At 41.5% G+C, this 17,355-nt stretch overlaps 3 protein-coding genes and 1 non-coding gene across 13 annotated transcripts in view; 2 read left to right on the plus strand and 2 right to left on the minus strand.

Annotated features, from left to right (window-relative positions):
* Nucleotides 1-5,509, minus strand: part of KIF15 (kinesin family member 15) — a 79,118-nt gene extending 73,609 nt beyond the window's left edge. For all 3 annotated transcript variants that reach the window (XR_003140969.3, XR_007404267.1, XM_025458213.3), the window contains exon 1: nucleotides 5,333-5,509. Coding sequence is in view for 1 of the 3 variants with exons in the window: in XM_025458213.3 (XP_025313998.1) it covers nucleotides 5,333-5,351 (19 nt within the window). In the remaining 2 variants the exon portion in view is untranslated. The remainder of the gene's footprint in view (nucleotides 1-5,332) is intronic.
* Nucleotides 5,510-5,541: 32 nt separating this feature from the next.
* KIAA1143 (KIAA1143 ortholog) lies at nucleotides 5,542-11,459 on the plus strand. The gene is made up of 3 exons (XM_025458226.3): nucleotides 5,542-5,719; nucleotides 10,174-10,318; nucleotides 10,985-11,459. Exons 1-3 carry the CDS (start codon nucleotides 5,561-5,563, stop codon nucleotides 11,197-11,199), a joined length of 519 nt encoding a protein of 172 aa, XP_025314011.1. The 5' UTR covers nucleotides 5,542-5,560; the 3' UTR covers nucleotides 11,200-11,459.
* ZNF501 (zinc finger protein 501) overlaps nucleotides 11,328-17,355 on the minus strand; it is a 30,345-nt gene continuing 24,317 nt past the window's right edge. For 5 of the 8 annotated variants that reach the window (XM_049098056.1, XM_049098055.1, XM_035703107.2 and 2 more), the window contains one exon: nucleotides 11,328-15,656. In XM_049098056.1, coding sequence (XP_048954013.1) covers nucleotides 14,419-15,234 — 816 coding nt within the window. In that variant the 5' untranslated portion in view covers nucleotides 15,235-15,656 and the 3' untranslated portion in view covers nucleotides 11,328-14,418. The remainder of the gene's footprint in view (nucleotides 15,657-17,355) is intronic. The other 3 variants (XM_049098057.1, XM_049098058.1, XM_025458222.3) reach the window with 1 other exon arrangement.
* Nucleotides 13,259-13,365, plus strand: LOC112667001 (U6 spliceosomal RNA). Its single transcript, XR_003140997.1, has one exon. It is a non-coding gene; the product is annotated as a U6 spliceosomal RNA (small nuclear RNA).

Genomic DNA, 17,355 nt, shown 5'->3' on the forward strand with positions numbered 1-17,355 from the left:
TACTAGGACATCAGCAAAAAACAAAACAAAACACCCCACAAACACTTAATTTCAATTCTTTCTATTGTTTATTTCTATTCTTCATTTCACAGCACAGAAGCTCAAAGTAAATATTCACCACAGAACAAGTGTTCTGGAAACTACCCTTTCCAGCTATTCCCTCAAGCAAATGAATGTCTGTGAAGTGGGAAATAGACCAGATTGCCCAATTCCCCACCTGCTCTTCACAGTTTCTACAAGAGCTGGCAGCAAAGCAACAGTCCTTCTGTATCTTCTGCAAAAATAAAAACAAATGAGAATGCCAGAATACAAAAGGAAGGCTTTCCTGTTAGGAAAGCTGAAGTCTGATCCTTACGAAGAGCTGGAGAAAGAGAAAAAAGATTAAAATAGATGATGTGAGCTAGGGTCACATACCCAGACAGCAGAAAAGGTAAGCAAAAAATACAAAGGCTTGAGTCAGGCAGATATTCAGAAGGTTTTGGGAGTTTTAGGAGGAGGCAGTTCAAACAGGAACCTGCACCTCAATTTATCAAGAGGGCACTATTGGGCATCTGGGAGGCTCAGTCTGTTAAGTGTCTGTCTTTGGCTCAGGTCATGATCTCAGAGTCCTTGGATAGAGCCCAGAGTCAGGTGCCCTGCTCAGTGGGGAGTCTGCTTCTCCCTTTCCCTCTGCCCCAGCTCTTTCTCTGTCCCTCTCAAATAAATAAATAATCTTTCAAAAATAAAAAATAAATAAAAAGTAAAAAAAATAAAGGCAATGTACCATGCTAAAAACAGTCAACCAATCTTTAATAATTCTATACAAATGATGTTAAGTAATCCCTTTATCACTGCTATGGTATGTTTGTATCTCCCTATAATTAGTATGGTGAAATCCTAACTTTCAGGGTGTGGTATTAGGAGGTGGCGGGGAAAGTGATTAGGTCATGAAGGCAGGACCCTCATGATTGACATTAGGGTCCTTATAAAAGACACCCCAGGTAGCTCTTCCCTTCCACCACATGAGATTACAGCAAAAAGAGAGCCTCAGTGAGGAAGTGGGCCCTCACCAAACATAGATATGCAGATACCATCATCATAGACTTCTCAGACTCCAGAACTGTCAGAAATAAATGAACATTGTTTAAAAGCTACCAGTTTGTTATTTTTGTTAGAGCAGCCCAAACAGACTAAGACAACTATCATCTACAACAATGAATCCTCAAGGTGACAGCAGAAAACACATTTTTACATAAGCTTTTTTTTTTTTAACCACTTAAAATTGAAAGGTTCAAGCCACCACATGTTAGCATTAGTAAAATCAGGAGTTGAGATGCTAAGCAGGAGCATAGCAGATTTTTTAAAAATTACACTAAATTGTAGTTTTAACCTTTCTTTATGATAATAGACATATTTTAAACTTATTTCTATTTTTTATGCTTTCTCAGATACAGATTTTTTTTTTTTCTGTCCTGGAATAAGACTGAATTTATTACAGTAAGGCCTTCCTTACTAGGGACAGCCCAGAACTAGAGGATGAGTTTACTTCAGGCCAACCCTCCTGCCTGTAAGCACCCAGGAAGCAGAAAAAGTATAGAAAACTTATCTACCTGACAGCACTGGTGACCTGCCAAGGCGGTCAGCAAATACAGAGCCAAAACCCAAGAGGGAACACAAGTCCAGAGATGTGAGCGCAACATCTGAGGCTGCTTCTTCCTTCAAAGAGATTACGATTCTGCGAGCTGCAGCTAAGAGGCTGAGATTTTGGGCAGAGTTTTGAATAGACTCAGATGAGAGAAACAAAATTTGGGGTTCAGGGCCCTAATAAATGCCCATGCTTTCGAAGGGAACACAGAAAGGCCACACCCTAGGGGTAAGGATGAACCAAAAATAGATCCAGACTTCTACTTAAGGCCATGATGGAGTAACAGGGACTACATTTACTGGCCTGTCTTAAGTTACTCGGAAACTGGGAAAATACATACAACAAGTTTCAGACACTGAACAACAGCACAGTAAAGTGAGTGGGAAATAAAGGCAGTGAGTGGCTTCAACTGCCCCAACTCAACTCCCTGGAGTTTCAAGCCTGAAAGGCAGGGAAGGGGAATCCAATATAGCACCTGGTGGTCGAGTTGAGTCAAGAAGATACTGGATGAACATGTGTTACAACTTTTCTGTAAACCTAAAATTACTCTAAAACGAAATGTTTACTAAAGAAAGGAAAAAAGCTAAGTTAGTAAGCCAATAGTGAAATAAAACAAAAAAATTGCACAGAGGTAGATAGTTCTGCATTAAGATTCGTTGAGTTCTGAGGCAATGCCATCACTGAGAAATGCTGCCATTTGAACCCAGACATTCAGGATCCAGAGCTCACACTCTTAACCACCTCAGTATGCTGTATCTTAAGCAAAGGTTTAAGAGTATAAAAATCTATCACATAGCTGCTGTAAAATGTTGACACAAAGGTCCTTGATAGGCATTTGCTGTAAAATTCTTTTAGCTCTCAAGTCCTCAATCCATCTAAACTTAAAATATGATGAATATTTACAGCAGCTTTATTCATAATAACTCATCTAGAAACCCAAATGTACATCAAAGGAATAAACAAATTGTGGCACACTGACATGATGGAACACTAAACAACAATGAAAAAGAATTAACTGCTGCTACAGCCAACAGATAAAACAGTGCTCAGACATAATATTTAGTAAAAAGCCAGAACAAAAAGAATAAATATCATTTACATGAAGTTCAAGAATAGGCAAAATTAGTCAATGGTGATAGAAATCAGTGTAGTTGTTAACTAAGGAACACAGGGAACTTTCTGGGGCATAGGAACCATTCTATTTCTTGATCTTGGTGGCAGTGACAAGAGTGTATTCATATGTAAAAATTCATCGCATAGTAGTCTTAAGATTTATGTCCTTTGCTGTATGTATATTAATCCTCAAAAAAAAATCCTCAACAAAACAGTAAAGTTTTAAAAGGGTCTTCCCGCAATCTTCCTTCCAAAAGATTGGGGACACCTGGGTGGCTCAGCAGTTTAGCACCTACCTTCAGTCCAGGGCGTGATCCTGGAGTCCCAGGATCAAGTCCCACATCAGGATCCCTGCATGGAGCCTGCTTCTCCCTCTGCCTGTGTCTCTACCCCTCTCTCTGTCTCTCATAAATAAATAAATAAAAATAAAAAATAAATAAATAAAAAATAAATAAGTAAATAAATAAATAAAATCTTAAAACAAAACAAAAGTTGCTTTACTTATTCTGCAGTCCAGATAAATACCTATGGATCATTTGACCTGAAAGAGAATCTTCAACTCAATTTCATTGGGATTGTACTTCACATTCTCGTTTCTCTGATTTCACGATCAGCAACCCACGGTGCCAAAGGTGTCACAAAAAATAACCTTCATCGGCACAAAAGTAAAAGTCGTGGACAGCACCGGGTGAGTTCCCCAATTCCTGCGCCAAATCTCTGGACTGCTGGGAATGCAAGCAGCATTCACCTGGATGTCATCAACCTCAATGTTGCTAACAGACTACAAGGAACAGAAAAGTTCCCCATGGAAAACCACCATTTTTTATACAGGGGAGTTGTGAATATCCTTGTTCCCACCACTTCTAGAAAATGATGTGCATAGACAAGACAGAGCACTTTAATAGACAGCGACATATAAATGTTACTTTCCATTATGTGAACAAGATGCTCTAATTATACCACAGGTATCAAATCTTATTTTTTTTTTAAGATTGTATTTATGTATTCATGAGAGACACAGAGAGAGGCCGAGATACAGGCAGAGGGAGAAGCAGACTCCCTGCAGGGAGCGGGATGCAGGACTGGATCCCAGGACCACAGGGAAGGTAGACGCTCAACCACTGAGCCACCCAGCAATCCCTCAATTGTCCTTAAGTCCAGATTTACAAAACAAAGACTGTGGTTGTGCACAAAGCCTAGAGAACATTTCAATCCAAACACATACCAATTTGTGTGCTAATATCCCCTGAATACTGAAAATGGCGATAGAAGAGAAATACTTTCCGGGATCCCTGGGTGGCTCAGTAGTTGGGCGCCTGCCTTCGGCCCAGGGTGTGATCCTGGCGGCCAGGGATTGAGTCCCACATGGAGCTCCCTGTGTGGGGCCTGCTTCTCCCTCTGCCTGTGTCTCTGCCTCTAGCTCTTTCTGTGTCTCTCGTGAATAAATAAATAAAATTTAAAAAGAGAGGGAGAGAAACACTTTAGACAGAAAGAGAGAGCACAGTGAGTAGGCAGTGAATGATGTGATGGCCTAGAAAGTAAATGAAAGAAAAAATATATTATCAGAAGACAATTACAACTGACAGCTTGAAGCACCGACGTTGTTGGAAGTCTCATCAAAGCCCCAAACAAAATTCAGTTTCTTCAATCTTCTAACATAGGCCTCTCCTCATTAACATTCATATCATTCAGGGAGATCCATGTGTTAGCTCAAAATCAGCTTTAAAAAACAAGACTCCTTAAAGGATTAGGCAATGTAAGAGATGAGGCACGTACACGGAAAGGCAAAAGACCAAGAAATCAGTGAAAATTACAGGGTTTATCAAAAGCAAAAATTGGGGACGCCTGGGCGGCCCAGTGGTTGAGGGTCTGCCTTCCTCTCAGGTCGTGATCCCGGCGTCCTGGGATCGAGTCCCGCATCCGGCTTCCCGCAGACAGCATGCTTCTTTCTCCCTCTGCCTGTGTCTCTGCCTCTGTGTATCTCTCACGAATAAATAAATAAAATCTTAAAAAAAAAAAAAAAAAAAGGAAAAATTGGCAGTGCTCCTCTCCAAGAAAACAAGAAGAAAACGAACAGGTCCCTTGAGAAGAAAATAGGGATTTGTGCTAATCCTGAGCTTATCTAGAGATTCTACAGCAGGCCCTCCTCCACAAGAGGAAGACGCGCTTGGGACAGAATCCGTTCTCCCCTTCGGGACTGCCAGGGATGTGGAAATACGCCGAAGGTGGTGAGGCCCTCGGGCAAGGGCACACGGACGGCCCCAGGCAGGACGCGGGAACAGGGCAGCGACGAAGCGGCAGAACGGAGGACGGAAGGACGAAACCAGCGGGTGGCTGGGCGCCAGGCTCCTGGAGGAGGGCTCTCCGGGTCACTGCCCAGCCCAGGCGCCTACAACTGTGCCTGGCTCGTGCTGTGGGGCCAATACACGGAGAGAAGGAAAGACAGCTGTCTGTAGGAGGGACGGAGAGAGAGGTCCCAGACGCTCCGCGCCGCTCAGTCCACTGCTGTCCCTCACGCTCAGCCGGGAAACCGGGGGCGGGGAGCCCCATCCTTTACTATATTTGGGACTCAGGAAGCCTGAGCGCCTTACTTACTTTTGCAGCCCGGCGCCATGGCGCCCTCACAGCTTGATCCCAAGACCAACGCGGCGGATACTCCCACCTTCAGCCGCGCAGCGCGCCGGGGTTCTGCACGCTCAAGATGGCCGCAAATTTGAATTTGGCGCTCGGGCCGGACGTTGACGCCAGCAAGGAGGCCGCCATGTTGCCCGGCCTCTGGCGGGGGCGGGGACGACGTGACGTCACAAGCAGGCGCCGTCGCGAATGTACCATCTCCAGGCGGCGCCGGGAACCTGTGTTTGCCCCGAAGCAGCCATGAGCAAGAGGAACCAGGTTTCGTACGTGCGGCCAGCCGAGCCGGCGTTCCTGGCCCGCTTCAAGGAACGTGTCGGCTACAGGGAAGGGCCCACTGTGGAAACCAAGGTGAGCCCAGGCCAGTCGCGGGACCTCAGAAACCCGGGCCGCCCTGCCATTTCCGGGTTCCGTCTTGACTTGGAGGCCAGGCGCTGACAGGTCCCTCCTCCCACTTGCTCCCAGCCTGGAATCTGGGTGGGTCTCAGCCCCCAGGCTAGTCTTCTTCAGTTACAGCCTCGTACGCCCGCGAGTCTGTCGTTTCTCGTAGTGCTGTTGTATTCTTGAAAATGACTTGATGCTGGTAAAGCGCTTCGTCCTTGGTAGATGGTTAAGAAAGATTCCTTTCCTCTCTTGTCTTATTCGCTGATCCCAAAACCTGTAGTTCGCAAGACGAGTAGTAGCTTAGTCCCGTTTTCCAGATAAAAGAAACCGAAGCCACTCGATCAAATGACCTGATGTCCTAGGCCTGAAAGTCTGAAGCATCTTTGGAAGAATGCCCTGGATCTGTTTTTATGCTTTGTTGTTTACTGCCTGCTTCCCCCCCATCTCCACCCCTCAAAGCATGTTTAAGAATATCCTGGATCTAAATAGAAGAGGAGCTTCAGGAAGGAGAAACACCTGAATAGTTTAGGGATGGGGATTCGTGATAATCAACTTCTGAGTGCTCTCGGGCTAATTGGTTCACACCAGAACCTGCCCTGCTGCTTTCAATAGGAAGAGACTATTATGCTTAGGGGTTGCGTGGCGACATAGAGGATTCATTTAGCACTGTGTCTAGTGCTTTCACGAATACCCACTCCTCAAGTCACTTAGAGCTTTGTAAAGGAAACAAGATCGACTTATGTGAAATTACTCAACCCAGTGAGTATGTGCTAAGACCAGGCATTGTGCTAGGCTCTGAAAGGACAGAGAAATGAATCTCCAAAATACCATATTCTTTTAAAACTTTCCTGCCTGTCTCATCTCTGCCTTCACAGGTTACTACCTCTGTGAACCTCTTCAAAACTCCTCCAAAGCATTGCTTCTCCTGTTTATCTCTTCACGTTGTTCATAGCTGTTATAGTCATCATTTTGCATTGCAATTACTTGCTCTCCTGTGTATCATCATCACTAAATCAAACTCTCCAAGTTAGTATCTTAATCTTTCTGTGTTTTCCCAGCAGCTGGCACAGTGTCTGGCACCAGGTAGTAGATGACCATTTGCATTGACTATTGTCAGGGAAGGCTTCACAGAGGAAGGGATAGTTAGATTGAATCTTGAGCATGGGTAGGACAGCAAGTAGAGATGGAATTCCGGAAGGGTAGATAAAGGTATAAAGATGGTGAGTCGGTGGGGCACCTGGCTGGCTCAGTCAGTGTAGGATGTGACTCTTGATCTCAGGGTTGTAGGTTTGAGCCCTATACTGGGTGTAGAGATTGTTTAAAAATAAAATTTTTTAAAAAAGCGAGTCATGGACTGTGTAGAGATGATTGAGGAACTGGTTGAAGGGAGGCCACATGGCCTATTCAGTAGGCAACAAGGAGCCGTTTTTGGTTAGAGATAACATGATCAGAGAGTGACTGATTTCCCAGGACCCAAACCAGTAATGATGACAAAGGATGAGATTTGAGGAAAGAGACATAGATTTAGCAATGAGGAGAATATGAGACCTAATTTTATGGTTTGCTTGAGATTCTTGTAATGATCATGTGTAAATAATTAACACCCTGAAGATTCTAGCTTGGAATGCTATTTTAAAACTTGGGGAGAGGGATCCCTGGGTGGCGCAGCGGTTTAGCGCCTGCCTTTGGCCCAGGGCGCGATCCTGGAGACCCGTGATCAAATCCCACATCGGGCTCCCGGTGCATGGAGCCTGCTTCTCCCTCTGCCTATGTCTCCGCCTCTCTCTCTCTCTCAATGTGTGACTATCATAAACAAATAAAAATTTAAAAAAAATAAATAAAACTTGGGGAGAGGGCAGCCTGGGTGGCTCAGCGGTTTAGCGCCGCCTTCGGACCAGGGCGTGATCCTGGAAACCCGGGATCGAGTCCCATGTCAGGCTCCCTGCATGGAGCCTGCTTCTCCCTCTGCCTGTGCCTCTGCCTCTCTCTCTCTGTCTGTGTCTCTCATGAATGAATAAATAAAATCTTAAAAACAAAAAAAAAAGGAATGCCAAGTCTCCAAGTCTAAAAAATAATAAATAAATAAATAAATAAATAAATAAATAAATAAATAAATAAATAAATAAACAACAACAACAAACTTGGGGAGAGGGGCACTTTCCAATTCATATCAATTATTTAGACTTCCCTAGTTAAGAGACTTTTCCATAAAGGGACACCCCATGTCTGTGGTTGAGAAACCAACCGTACTCTTAGGTTGGCATTATAACCATTGTTCTAGTGATCTGTTAGCAAAAAGATAAGTTTCATGGGAAATAATTACATAATTGAGTTAAATTATCTTATTCACCATCTTGAGAGTTAATTCAAGAGTGGCTTTGAGCAGCCACTGTTTCTTTGTTTCTTTTAAGATTTTATTTTTAAGTAATGTCTACACCCATTGTGGGCTTGAACTCAAAATCCCAAGATCAAGAGTCACATGCTCTATCAACTAAGCCAGCCAGGCACCCCAGGAATGATTTTATTTTATTTTCCCATTTCTATGGTGAAAAATACTTATTTACTAGTTTGTGATGACTTATTGGAATCTTTCAGAAAAAAAAAATAGGCAAAACCAATGAGTAATCTGTGCACTAACATGGATATTATTAAAGAGAATGCACTTGTGTCAAATGATTGAGCAGACTTCGGATATAGACAAAATGAATGAATGTGCCTGTGAGTGACTTCCCCTCCGGGGCTTTAGGTAGTTCATCATTTTTCATCTTATTAGTCATTCATGAGTAAACCAACAAATACTCCTTGTATCATCCCTGCTGTTTGTCAAGCTCTGTGTCTCTCAAAGGAGCTCACCTAGTGGAAACAGAAAAATATTGATAACTCTGTTTGGCACATGCTCCCTATGAGCTATGCACAGTGTGAGAAAGAAGATGAGGCGACATTAGGAATGTACTTCTAAAAAATCTAAGTCTATAAGGCAGCTCAAGTTGGTGTGGACCAGGGGCCATGGGGTTTCTAGGCACTTGGAACTTGTTCAGAGATGGGAGGCAGAGGAGCTAATATAATATGTTCATGGATCTGCAGTCTTCCAACCTGGCTGGTGTCCAGAGCCTGTGGTTGTGGTACAGAATAATGCTGTGTTCATAGGCCAGATCATGAGGGCTTTGTTGCCCTGTTTGGGGAGACAGGACTCTTGAGAGGTGGAGTAACAAGTTACTTGAATAACGTGTGGTGGGTATGCATTCCTTTCAACCCAGCATTTCCACTTCTAGGAATTTATCTTACATATAAGTTCACGAAAGTGAACAAAAACAAGTGCATAGTAGAAGAAAGTAAACAAAGCATAGTGGGGAAAAAACTAGAAACCACTAAAATTTGTATTTACAGGGTACCAGTCAAATAAACCATGAGATGACCATATACACAATTAAATACTAGGCAGTGATTTTTAAAGTAGATAATTCCGTATTAATAAATAATTCCAAGGTGTTATACAAAGATTTTTTTTTTTTTTTTGAGTAAAAACGTTGGGAGAGAAGGGCTTGTGTGGTATCTGACTTTTTTTTTTTTTTTTTTTTTGAGAGAGAGATCAGAAGCAGAGAAGAGGGGCAGAGGGAGAGGGAAAAGCAGACTCCCCACTGAACAGGGAGCCTAAGGTAGAGGGCTTAACTGACTGAGTCACCCAGGTGTCTCAGTAACTGACATTTTTCGAAAATCTGAATCAACTGGCCAAAGGTTACCACTTGTTACATGTATATAGTGAATACATGGTTTCTGTTGGTATTCTCTGTACTTTTTTATGTTTGGGAAATTTTATAAAGAAAAGAAATCAAGTCATGTAATATGTACAATATCCTGTGTATATACCGAATGTTTCCTATACTCCATATTTTTATACTATTAGAAAAAAAGCTGATAAGATGCCCACCAAACTGAAACTATTAGAAGGGAAGAAAGATCATCAAAGGTGGAATAAAGACTGCCTTTTAGTACTTTGGTGTTTTGTTGTTGTTGTTGTTGTTGTTTTTTTTTTTGTCAGACTTTGAGAAGAGATGGAAGTGAAAACAGTTGATGAAGAGCAGAAAGAACTGGTGTGATTTAGCATGCCCTGAGGAGGCTGGGAATGCTGGCAGTCCATGAAGCAGAGCCCCCCCATCCCCTACTTTGGGACCTGCAGGCTGGGGTCCTGCTGAGATGGAAATTAATCCCTTCGGGCAGGCACTGCCCAGTATAACTGGAAAGTAGACTTCTTCCCTAATGTGGCAAGGTTAGGCCCTTAAGAGTTACTTGAAAATTCATTGCCAAATATATTTAATGAATAAAGTTATCCTTGTCACTTAGTAATCACAGCATCTCACAGAGAACACTTATATTTGGTTCAAGGTTAGCAGCTTCCATATTGTGTTTGTGTTTTCCCCTAGAGAACCCAGCTTCAGCTCCCAGATGAAGATGGTGATCACAGTGACAAAGAAGATGAACAGCCCCAAGTGGTGGTTTTAAAAAAAGGAGACCTGTCAGTTGAAGAAGTCATGAAAATTAAAGCAGAAATAAAAGCTGCCAAAGCAGGTATGTCTGGAAGTAATCTGGTTTTTCTAACCATGTAAGAAGCCTGGAATATGAAATTGTCTTATGTAATAATATGGAATGTTTGAAAGAGATAGTCCTAGGTTCAAACATTGGCTTTAACACATACCAGATGTGTGATCTTGAACAAGTTATTTCACCTCCGAGCCTTGGCAACCTCATCAGTAAAATGGGGACTATGTTACCTACCTTACTGAGTTGTTAGGAGTGCAAATCTAAATAAAAACATCCTGTTTAAAAAAAAAAAAAAAAAGGTGGTTAGGTTTACAGATTAGTCAACAGAGGTGTATTTAATCAGTGCCTGAACCGTGGTATGCTACATGGTATAGTTTTCATTATTCCTGATATTTATTACATTGCCTTAAGTAAAAATGCTGGAGTTCCAAACAATCACTTTTCATAATACTTAAAAATACAGCCTGATTGTAATTAATTGGGGACCGGCAATATGATGGAATACTTCAGGACGTGAGTTTTTATTAAAGGACCACATGTTTTATGGGTATGTAGCTAGAAGCAGTGGAGAAGACCAGACTGAATTAACTCAGGACATCCTTAAAAACCACCTGAGATTTTCTTGCCATTTGACTCTCCAATAAAGACAAAATAATGAGAGAAGAAAATTATTTAACTTTGTCTTTGCTGCAGATGAAGAACCAGCTGCAGTTGATGGAAGAATCATGTATCGGAAACCAGTCAAGCGTTCATCAGATGAAAAATACTCAGGTTTAACAGCAAGCTCAAAAAAGAGGAAGGCAAAGGAAGATGAAATAAATAATCAGGACTCAGTTAAAAAGAACTCACAAAAGCAAATAAAAAACAGTTCCCTCCTTTCTTTTGACAATGAAGATGAAATTGCATAAGTGTAAATATTTTGGACTTAGTCTTCAAGAGCTTATGGGGTGTTTTTTAAAGTGACATTTTTTTTTCTATTTAAAGATAATAAAGGTTCATTATAGAAAGTTCAGAGAATTCAGAAAAAATTTAGTATGATAAAAATTTTGTCTATCAATGCTTCTTTGACATGATTCTAACTTTGTAGATAATAGCTACTATTAACATTTTGGAACTCCCACATGTGGGGTATGTATGTATGTAAATTATATTTTTTAAACAAAATTAAGATTACATTGTATATGTTTTCTCTCCTGCTTCTCACATGACATTATAGTGTGAGCATTTTTCCAGATCAGTAATTCAGAAACTTAACGTAATTGCTACAGAGGATTTTGTCATTAAACAGAGCACCTATTGAATCTTCTACATTAGCAGAAGCTCACTTTGAATGAGGATGATAATGTGCCTAGTTAAGAATAGTTCCCCAGCTCCTGCTAAAGGTAGCCATATAACAGCTCCGGCAATTTTAGAGATAAAAGTGGAACTTGTACAAGTGAGGATCTAATACAAATGATCTTGATAGAAATAAGGATCTAATGTATAACATGCTGACTGTAGTTGATAACAAAAAGAGATACAAATAGAAGTCTGCTTAACAAAGCTACCAGGTGTTTGATATAAGAAAGCAGGTCTGGCAAGCATGAAACTTTGTCCTTGCTACATCCTGCTACATCCCAGAGCATGTACATGAAACTTAGGAGTACTGGTGCCATTTTTTGCCCTAAGGAAGGCAGACCCTTTTTCTGGGTGGTACAGTGGAAAGACTCAAGGCACTTGGATCCTGATAGCATGCCTCAAGAAGCTGCTGCACCAGCTACGGATTCTGGACTTGATACATGAGAAGAATAAACCAAAAGTTGTTGGTCAGTGGTACCACTTGCTAACACTTGAGAATTCAATGTCTCTTGCCCTCCTTTTCCCTTAAGAGGCTCCTTAGTGTTGTGCTCCTAGAATTTATTAGCCTTAAAAATAAAAGTCAGTTATTTTACCAGCAACATGGGTTTGAGAATAGTAGACAGTTGCAATTCAGGATATACAAGCTACTACAAAACCATAGACAAGTCAGGAGAACAAGGAGGGGATTGCTCTTTTACAGAGGAAAGAGGGAATTTGGTGGAGTTGTGATAAAATGTCCATTGGAGTATACTGAGAGCTTGAAGTGGAATGCTTTTTCATTGGCTGAGTTGTGACAGTCTCATTGGCTAGGCTGTTGCCAGGCAAGGAGAAAACCTTCCTTCTTCCTGCTGGGGGTTAGTAAAGTAGGCTTCTTGTTAGGAATGCAAGGTATGGCTCTGTTGTTTCTGCAAAGGGCTGTAAGGTGTGATATATGTGAGCTCCCCTCTCTGGCTTCCCAACTCCATTTTTAAGTGACATTTTCTTTATTCCGTTTCACAAATTTCCAAGCAAGTACAGCCACATGCTAATCAACATGCCTATGGTCTCCTCTATTTCAACCCCACTTTATAATTCTATAACTTCTCACTGACCCCCTGCCCAACACACAAAGGTCCTGCAACATGAGTTTTTATTCAGTTAGTATCACCAAGACTTCCTTTTTCATGGAAAGAGAGGTCTAGAGCTTGAAGTGAAATAAGGTCCAACAGCGGGAGGTGTCAAATCAAAGAAAGCTCTTCAGGGTACCCAGCAGTATACTTCACAAGATCTGCTCAAATCCCAATAATTTCCTTTTTTCTCTGATTCAATCTGAATTTTCTCAAGAATAAACTGGTCTTAAATTGTATTCTTCTTGGGATCCCTGGGTGGCGCAGCGGTTTGGCGCCTGCCTTTGGCCCAGGGCGCAATCCTGGAGACCTGGGATCGAATCCCACGTCGGGCTCCCGGTGCATGGAGCCTGCTTCTCCCTCTGCCTATGTCTCTGCCTCTCTCTCTGTGTGACTATCATAAATGATAAATAAAAAAAAAAATTGTATTCTTCTTAAATCTGGACATAGTTTAAATAAATTTCTGTAGATTAAGCATGAAATCATGGCCCAATTTCAAGAATGTTTTTTAAAAATAAAACCAGTGCTCGCTTCGGCAGCACATATACTAAAACTGGAACGATACAGAGAAGATTAGCATGGCCCCTGTGCAAGGATGACACGCAAATTCGTGAAGCGTTCCATATTTAAAAATATATATATAAAATAAAATAAATAAAATAAAACAAAACCAGGGAACACCTGGGTGGCTCAGTGGTTGAGCATCTACTTTGGGCTCAGGTCATGATCCTGAGGTCCTGGGATTGAGTCCCACATTGGGCTCCCCATAGGAAGCCTACTTCTCCCTCTGCCTATGTCTCTGCCTCTCTCTCTCTGTGTCTCTCATGAATAAATAAAATCTTTAAAAAATAATAAAAAGGGCAGCCCCGGTGGTGCAGCGGTTTAGCGCCACCTGCAGCCCAGGGCGTGATCCTGGAGACCCTGGATCAGGTCCCACGTCGGGCTCTCTGCATGGGGCCTGCTTCTCCCTCTGCCTGTGTCTCTGCCTCTCTCTCTCTCTGTCTCTATGAATAAATAAATAAAAATCATAATAATAATAATAAAAAGTAAAAATGGGGGACGTCTGGGTGGCTCAGTGGTTGAGCATCTGCCTTTGGCTCAGGTCATGATCCCAGGGTCCTGGGATCGAGTCCTACATCGGGCTCCCCAGAGAGAGCCTGCTTTTCCCTCTGCCTATGTCTCTGCCTCTCTTTGGGTATCTCTCATGAATAAATAAATAAATCTTTAAAAAATAAAAAAATAAAAAATGTTTTTTTGAAAATACATTAAGAACCAAAATCTAATGCCGAACTTTGCTTGTTTTCAGTAGCCAGATTTATATAATTTCTGGAACATCTATAACTCAAAACCAATTAATGGCAGTTATTTATTATATACAACTCATTTTATTCTCAAGATAACAATATACTTTTTTTTTTTCCCTCATTATACTTTTGAGGAGGATAGGGAAAACAGGCTCAGAGAGGATCTGGTCTTACACCCATTAAGTGGCAGAGAAGGCATCAAACTCAAGACTACCTAGTTCTGAGTCTGTTTTCTTAACTTTCAGGATACTTTGTGTCTTGCTCAACATACAGAACATTCATCCCTGCTGAAGACTGGGTCTTAAAGTTCTAAGAATTCGGGGAGGGTAGGAGATTGGCATTTTCATACAAATCTTTCCACAATGTTATATCTCAAATTTTATTCTCCAGCATGAAGTCTCTGGTGTCGAACAAGCGCTGAGCTGTGTCTGAAGGATTTCCCACATTCAACACATTCATAAGGTTTTTCTCCAGTGTGAATTCTGTAATGTTCACTAAGGTGTGCTTGTTTGCGGAAAGTTTTTTCACACTCACTACACTTGTAAAGTTTCTCTCCAGTGTGAGTTCTCTCATGCTCAACAAGGGAGGAGTTCTGAGTGAAGGCTTTACCACATTTAGTACATGTGTAAGGCTTCTCTCCTGAATGAATTCTCTGATGCTGCATGAGGCATGTACTCTGATTAAAGGCTTTCCCACATTCATTACACTTATAAGGTTTATCTCCAGAATGACTTCTCTGGTGACGAGTAAGGCAAATGCTTTGACTAAAGGCTTTGCCACATTCGATGCATTTATACGGTTTCTCTCCAGTATGAATTCGCAGGTGTTTGATAAGGGATGGACTCTGACAAAAGGCTTTGCCACATTCCATGCATTTATAGGGTTTCTCTCCAGTATGAATTCTCAGATGCTGAACAAGGATTGCTTTTGTTTGAAAGGCTTTCTCGCATTCGATACATTTATATGGTTTCTCTCCTGTGTGAATTCTCAAATGTTGAGTAAGATTTGACTGTTTACGGAAACAAGTTCCACACTCATTACATATGTAGGGCTTCTCTCCCGTGTGAATCCTCTGATGCTGGGTAAGAGATGATCTCTGAGTAAAGAATTTCCCACATTCACTACACTTTGAAGGTTTCTTCCGCATGTTACGACTCTGAGGGTTCATGTGCAGTGGAATCTGGCTGGAACTCATGCTGCTTGTAATACAAGGAATGTCTGTCCAGTAGTTTCAGGTTTAGAGGAAACTCTCTCCCAAAATCATGATATTTCCAAAGTGCTTTCTCAGAGATGATTATGGTTACAGTAACACTGTCCTGGGAAAGCTTTGGGTATATGAGTACATGAACTGTCCTCTTGGGCATTCCTGCAGGATATGCCTCCTCCACCTTCTTCAGCATGTGTCTTCACCTTCTCCAAATGCAAACCCCAGACAACCAGGTTCTCTGACACTCCACAGCTTCCACAAGTCATTTAACACTGTTGTGTCAGGCTTGGTGTTCTTGCCTGAAAAAAAAAAAATCATGAAGGAAAATGTCCTGTATGAAGAACAAGGGACCTGCATTGTGGAATCTTGATTTTATCCTCTTCTCAATAATGGAGATGGATCACAATGACCTAGAGAAAAAATTAGATAATAGGGAGAAGAGATTAAGTAGTGACAGGTCTTGGGAAATCTATAAAATTCCCTATTGTGATTGTGGAACACTTAAATACTAAAAAATGAATCCAGGTAATTTAGGATTATCCAGAGTGATAAACAGTAGGATGTGAAAGGGATAAGCATACTAATCTTGGGTAAATTCATGTTAGGGAAAATTACCACCTACCTACAGTCTCTACTCCTCAAAAAATAGGTGAAAAGTAATTATATTTTCTTAGGTTGCCTGTAAACAATATCTTGTTCATGCCATTTGAGAAAGTACAAGCTTACATCATTGTCTAGGGACACTCAGAATTTCTCTTTAAGATTTCAAAGGTGTGCCTGGATGGCTCAGTTCAGTAAAGATCCAACTCTTGGTTTTGGCTCAGGTCATGATCTCAGGGTCCTGGGATCGAGCCCCATGTTGGGCTCTCTGTGCTCAGTGGGGAGTCTTCTTCAGATTCTCTCTCATCCTCTCCTCTGCTGCTCCCCCCTTCTCTTTCTAAAAATAAGTAATTCTTTAAAATATTTTATTTATTCATGAGAGACATGGAGGGAGAGCCAGAGACAAAGGCAGAGGGAGAAGCAGGCTCCCTACAGGGAACATGATGTGAGACTCAATCCCAGGATCTCAGGATCATAATTTGAGCCAAAGGCAGATGCTCAACCAGTGAGCCACCCAGGTACCCCCTTAAATATTATTAAAAAAAAAAAAAGGCTTTCCAAGTTGTAACTTCTACTAGGTCGATCACACTAATCCTTCCTATTCACTCACTTTAATGGTGTCTTTTTGGAACTCTCTCTCCAAAATATTCAGCATCTGTAGCTCTCTCCCTAGGACCATCTGGAAGATCTTTAGGTTTGAAAATAGAGCCCTGCTTACTAAAAGTAAAATATTGTTTTGTTTGAAGAAAAATAGGATGGGGTGGTCCTTGGGGAAGAGATTCCTATTGGACAGTAACTTGACTATAGCATGATGGTCCAGAATCTGGCCCTCACCTTTGATACTAATGAAATGCTTCAGAATCTGATGTATACTAATCATATTCACAAGGTGATGTAGAAAACAGTCACTTTGCTGATCTACACTGAAAAATATATATGCTCAATGTCCAGCTGGTTGACACATTCTCTCCACTATAGAAAAACTGTATAAGAACCAAATCATAAAAAAAAAGTCATTGAGGACACTCCTTAGAACTGGAGAAAGAGAAATACTTAGATGATCTGAATGGCATCAGACTTTGAAACCCTGATGCTCTGAATAAGGGCACACAGAATCTGAGAGCAGATACTTAGGTGCCACACATCAGCAACATCTTCCCTGAATAGTGCCAGAGACATTGACACATTCTTATTCTCTAAGGCCCCTGTTTACTTTAGTTTTTTAATGTAAATTATACATGAATATATCCTCACTTTAAAATATTTAGATAATACAGAAAGATGTAGGATAAATTAGTCATTTTTTTCCTCACCATCCCACCCTACTCAAGTAAACCCATTTCCTTCCTTTTTTTAAATATATATATTTTTATTTTATTCATGAGAGACACAGAGACAGGCAGAGGGAGAAGCAGGCTTCATGCAAGGAGCCTGACGCAGGATTCAATCCAGGTCTCCAGGATCACGTCCCGGGTCAAAGGCGCTAAACTGCTGAGCCACCCAGACTGC

The sequence above is a fragment of the Canis lupus genome, chromosome 20, assembly GCF_003254725.2.
Source record: "Canis lupus dingo isolate Sandy chromosome 20, ASM325472v2, whole genome shotgun sequence".
Lineage (NCBI taxonomy): Eukaryota > Metazoa > Chordata > Mammalia > Carnivora > Canidae > Canis > Canis lupus.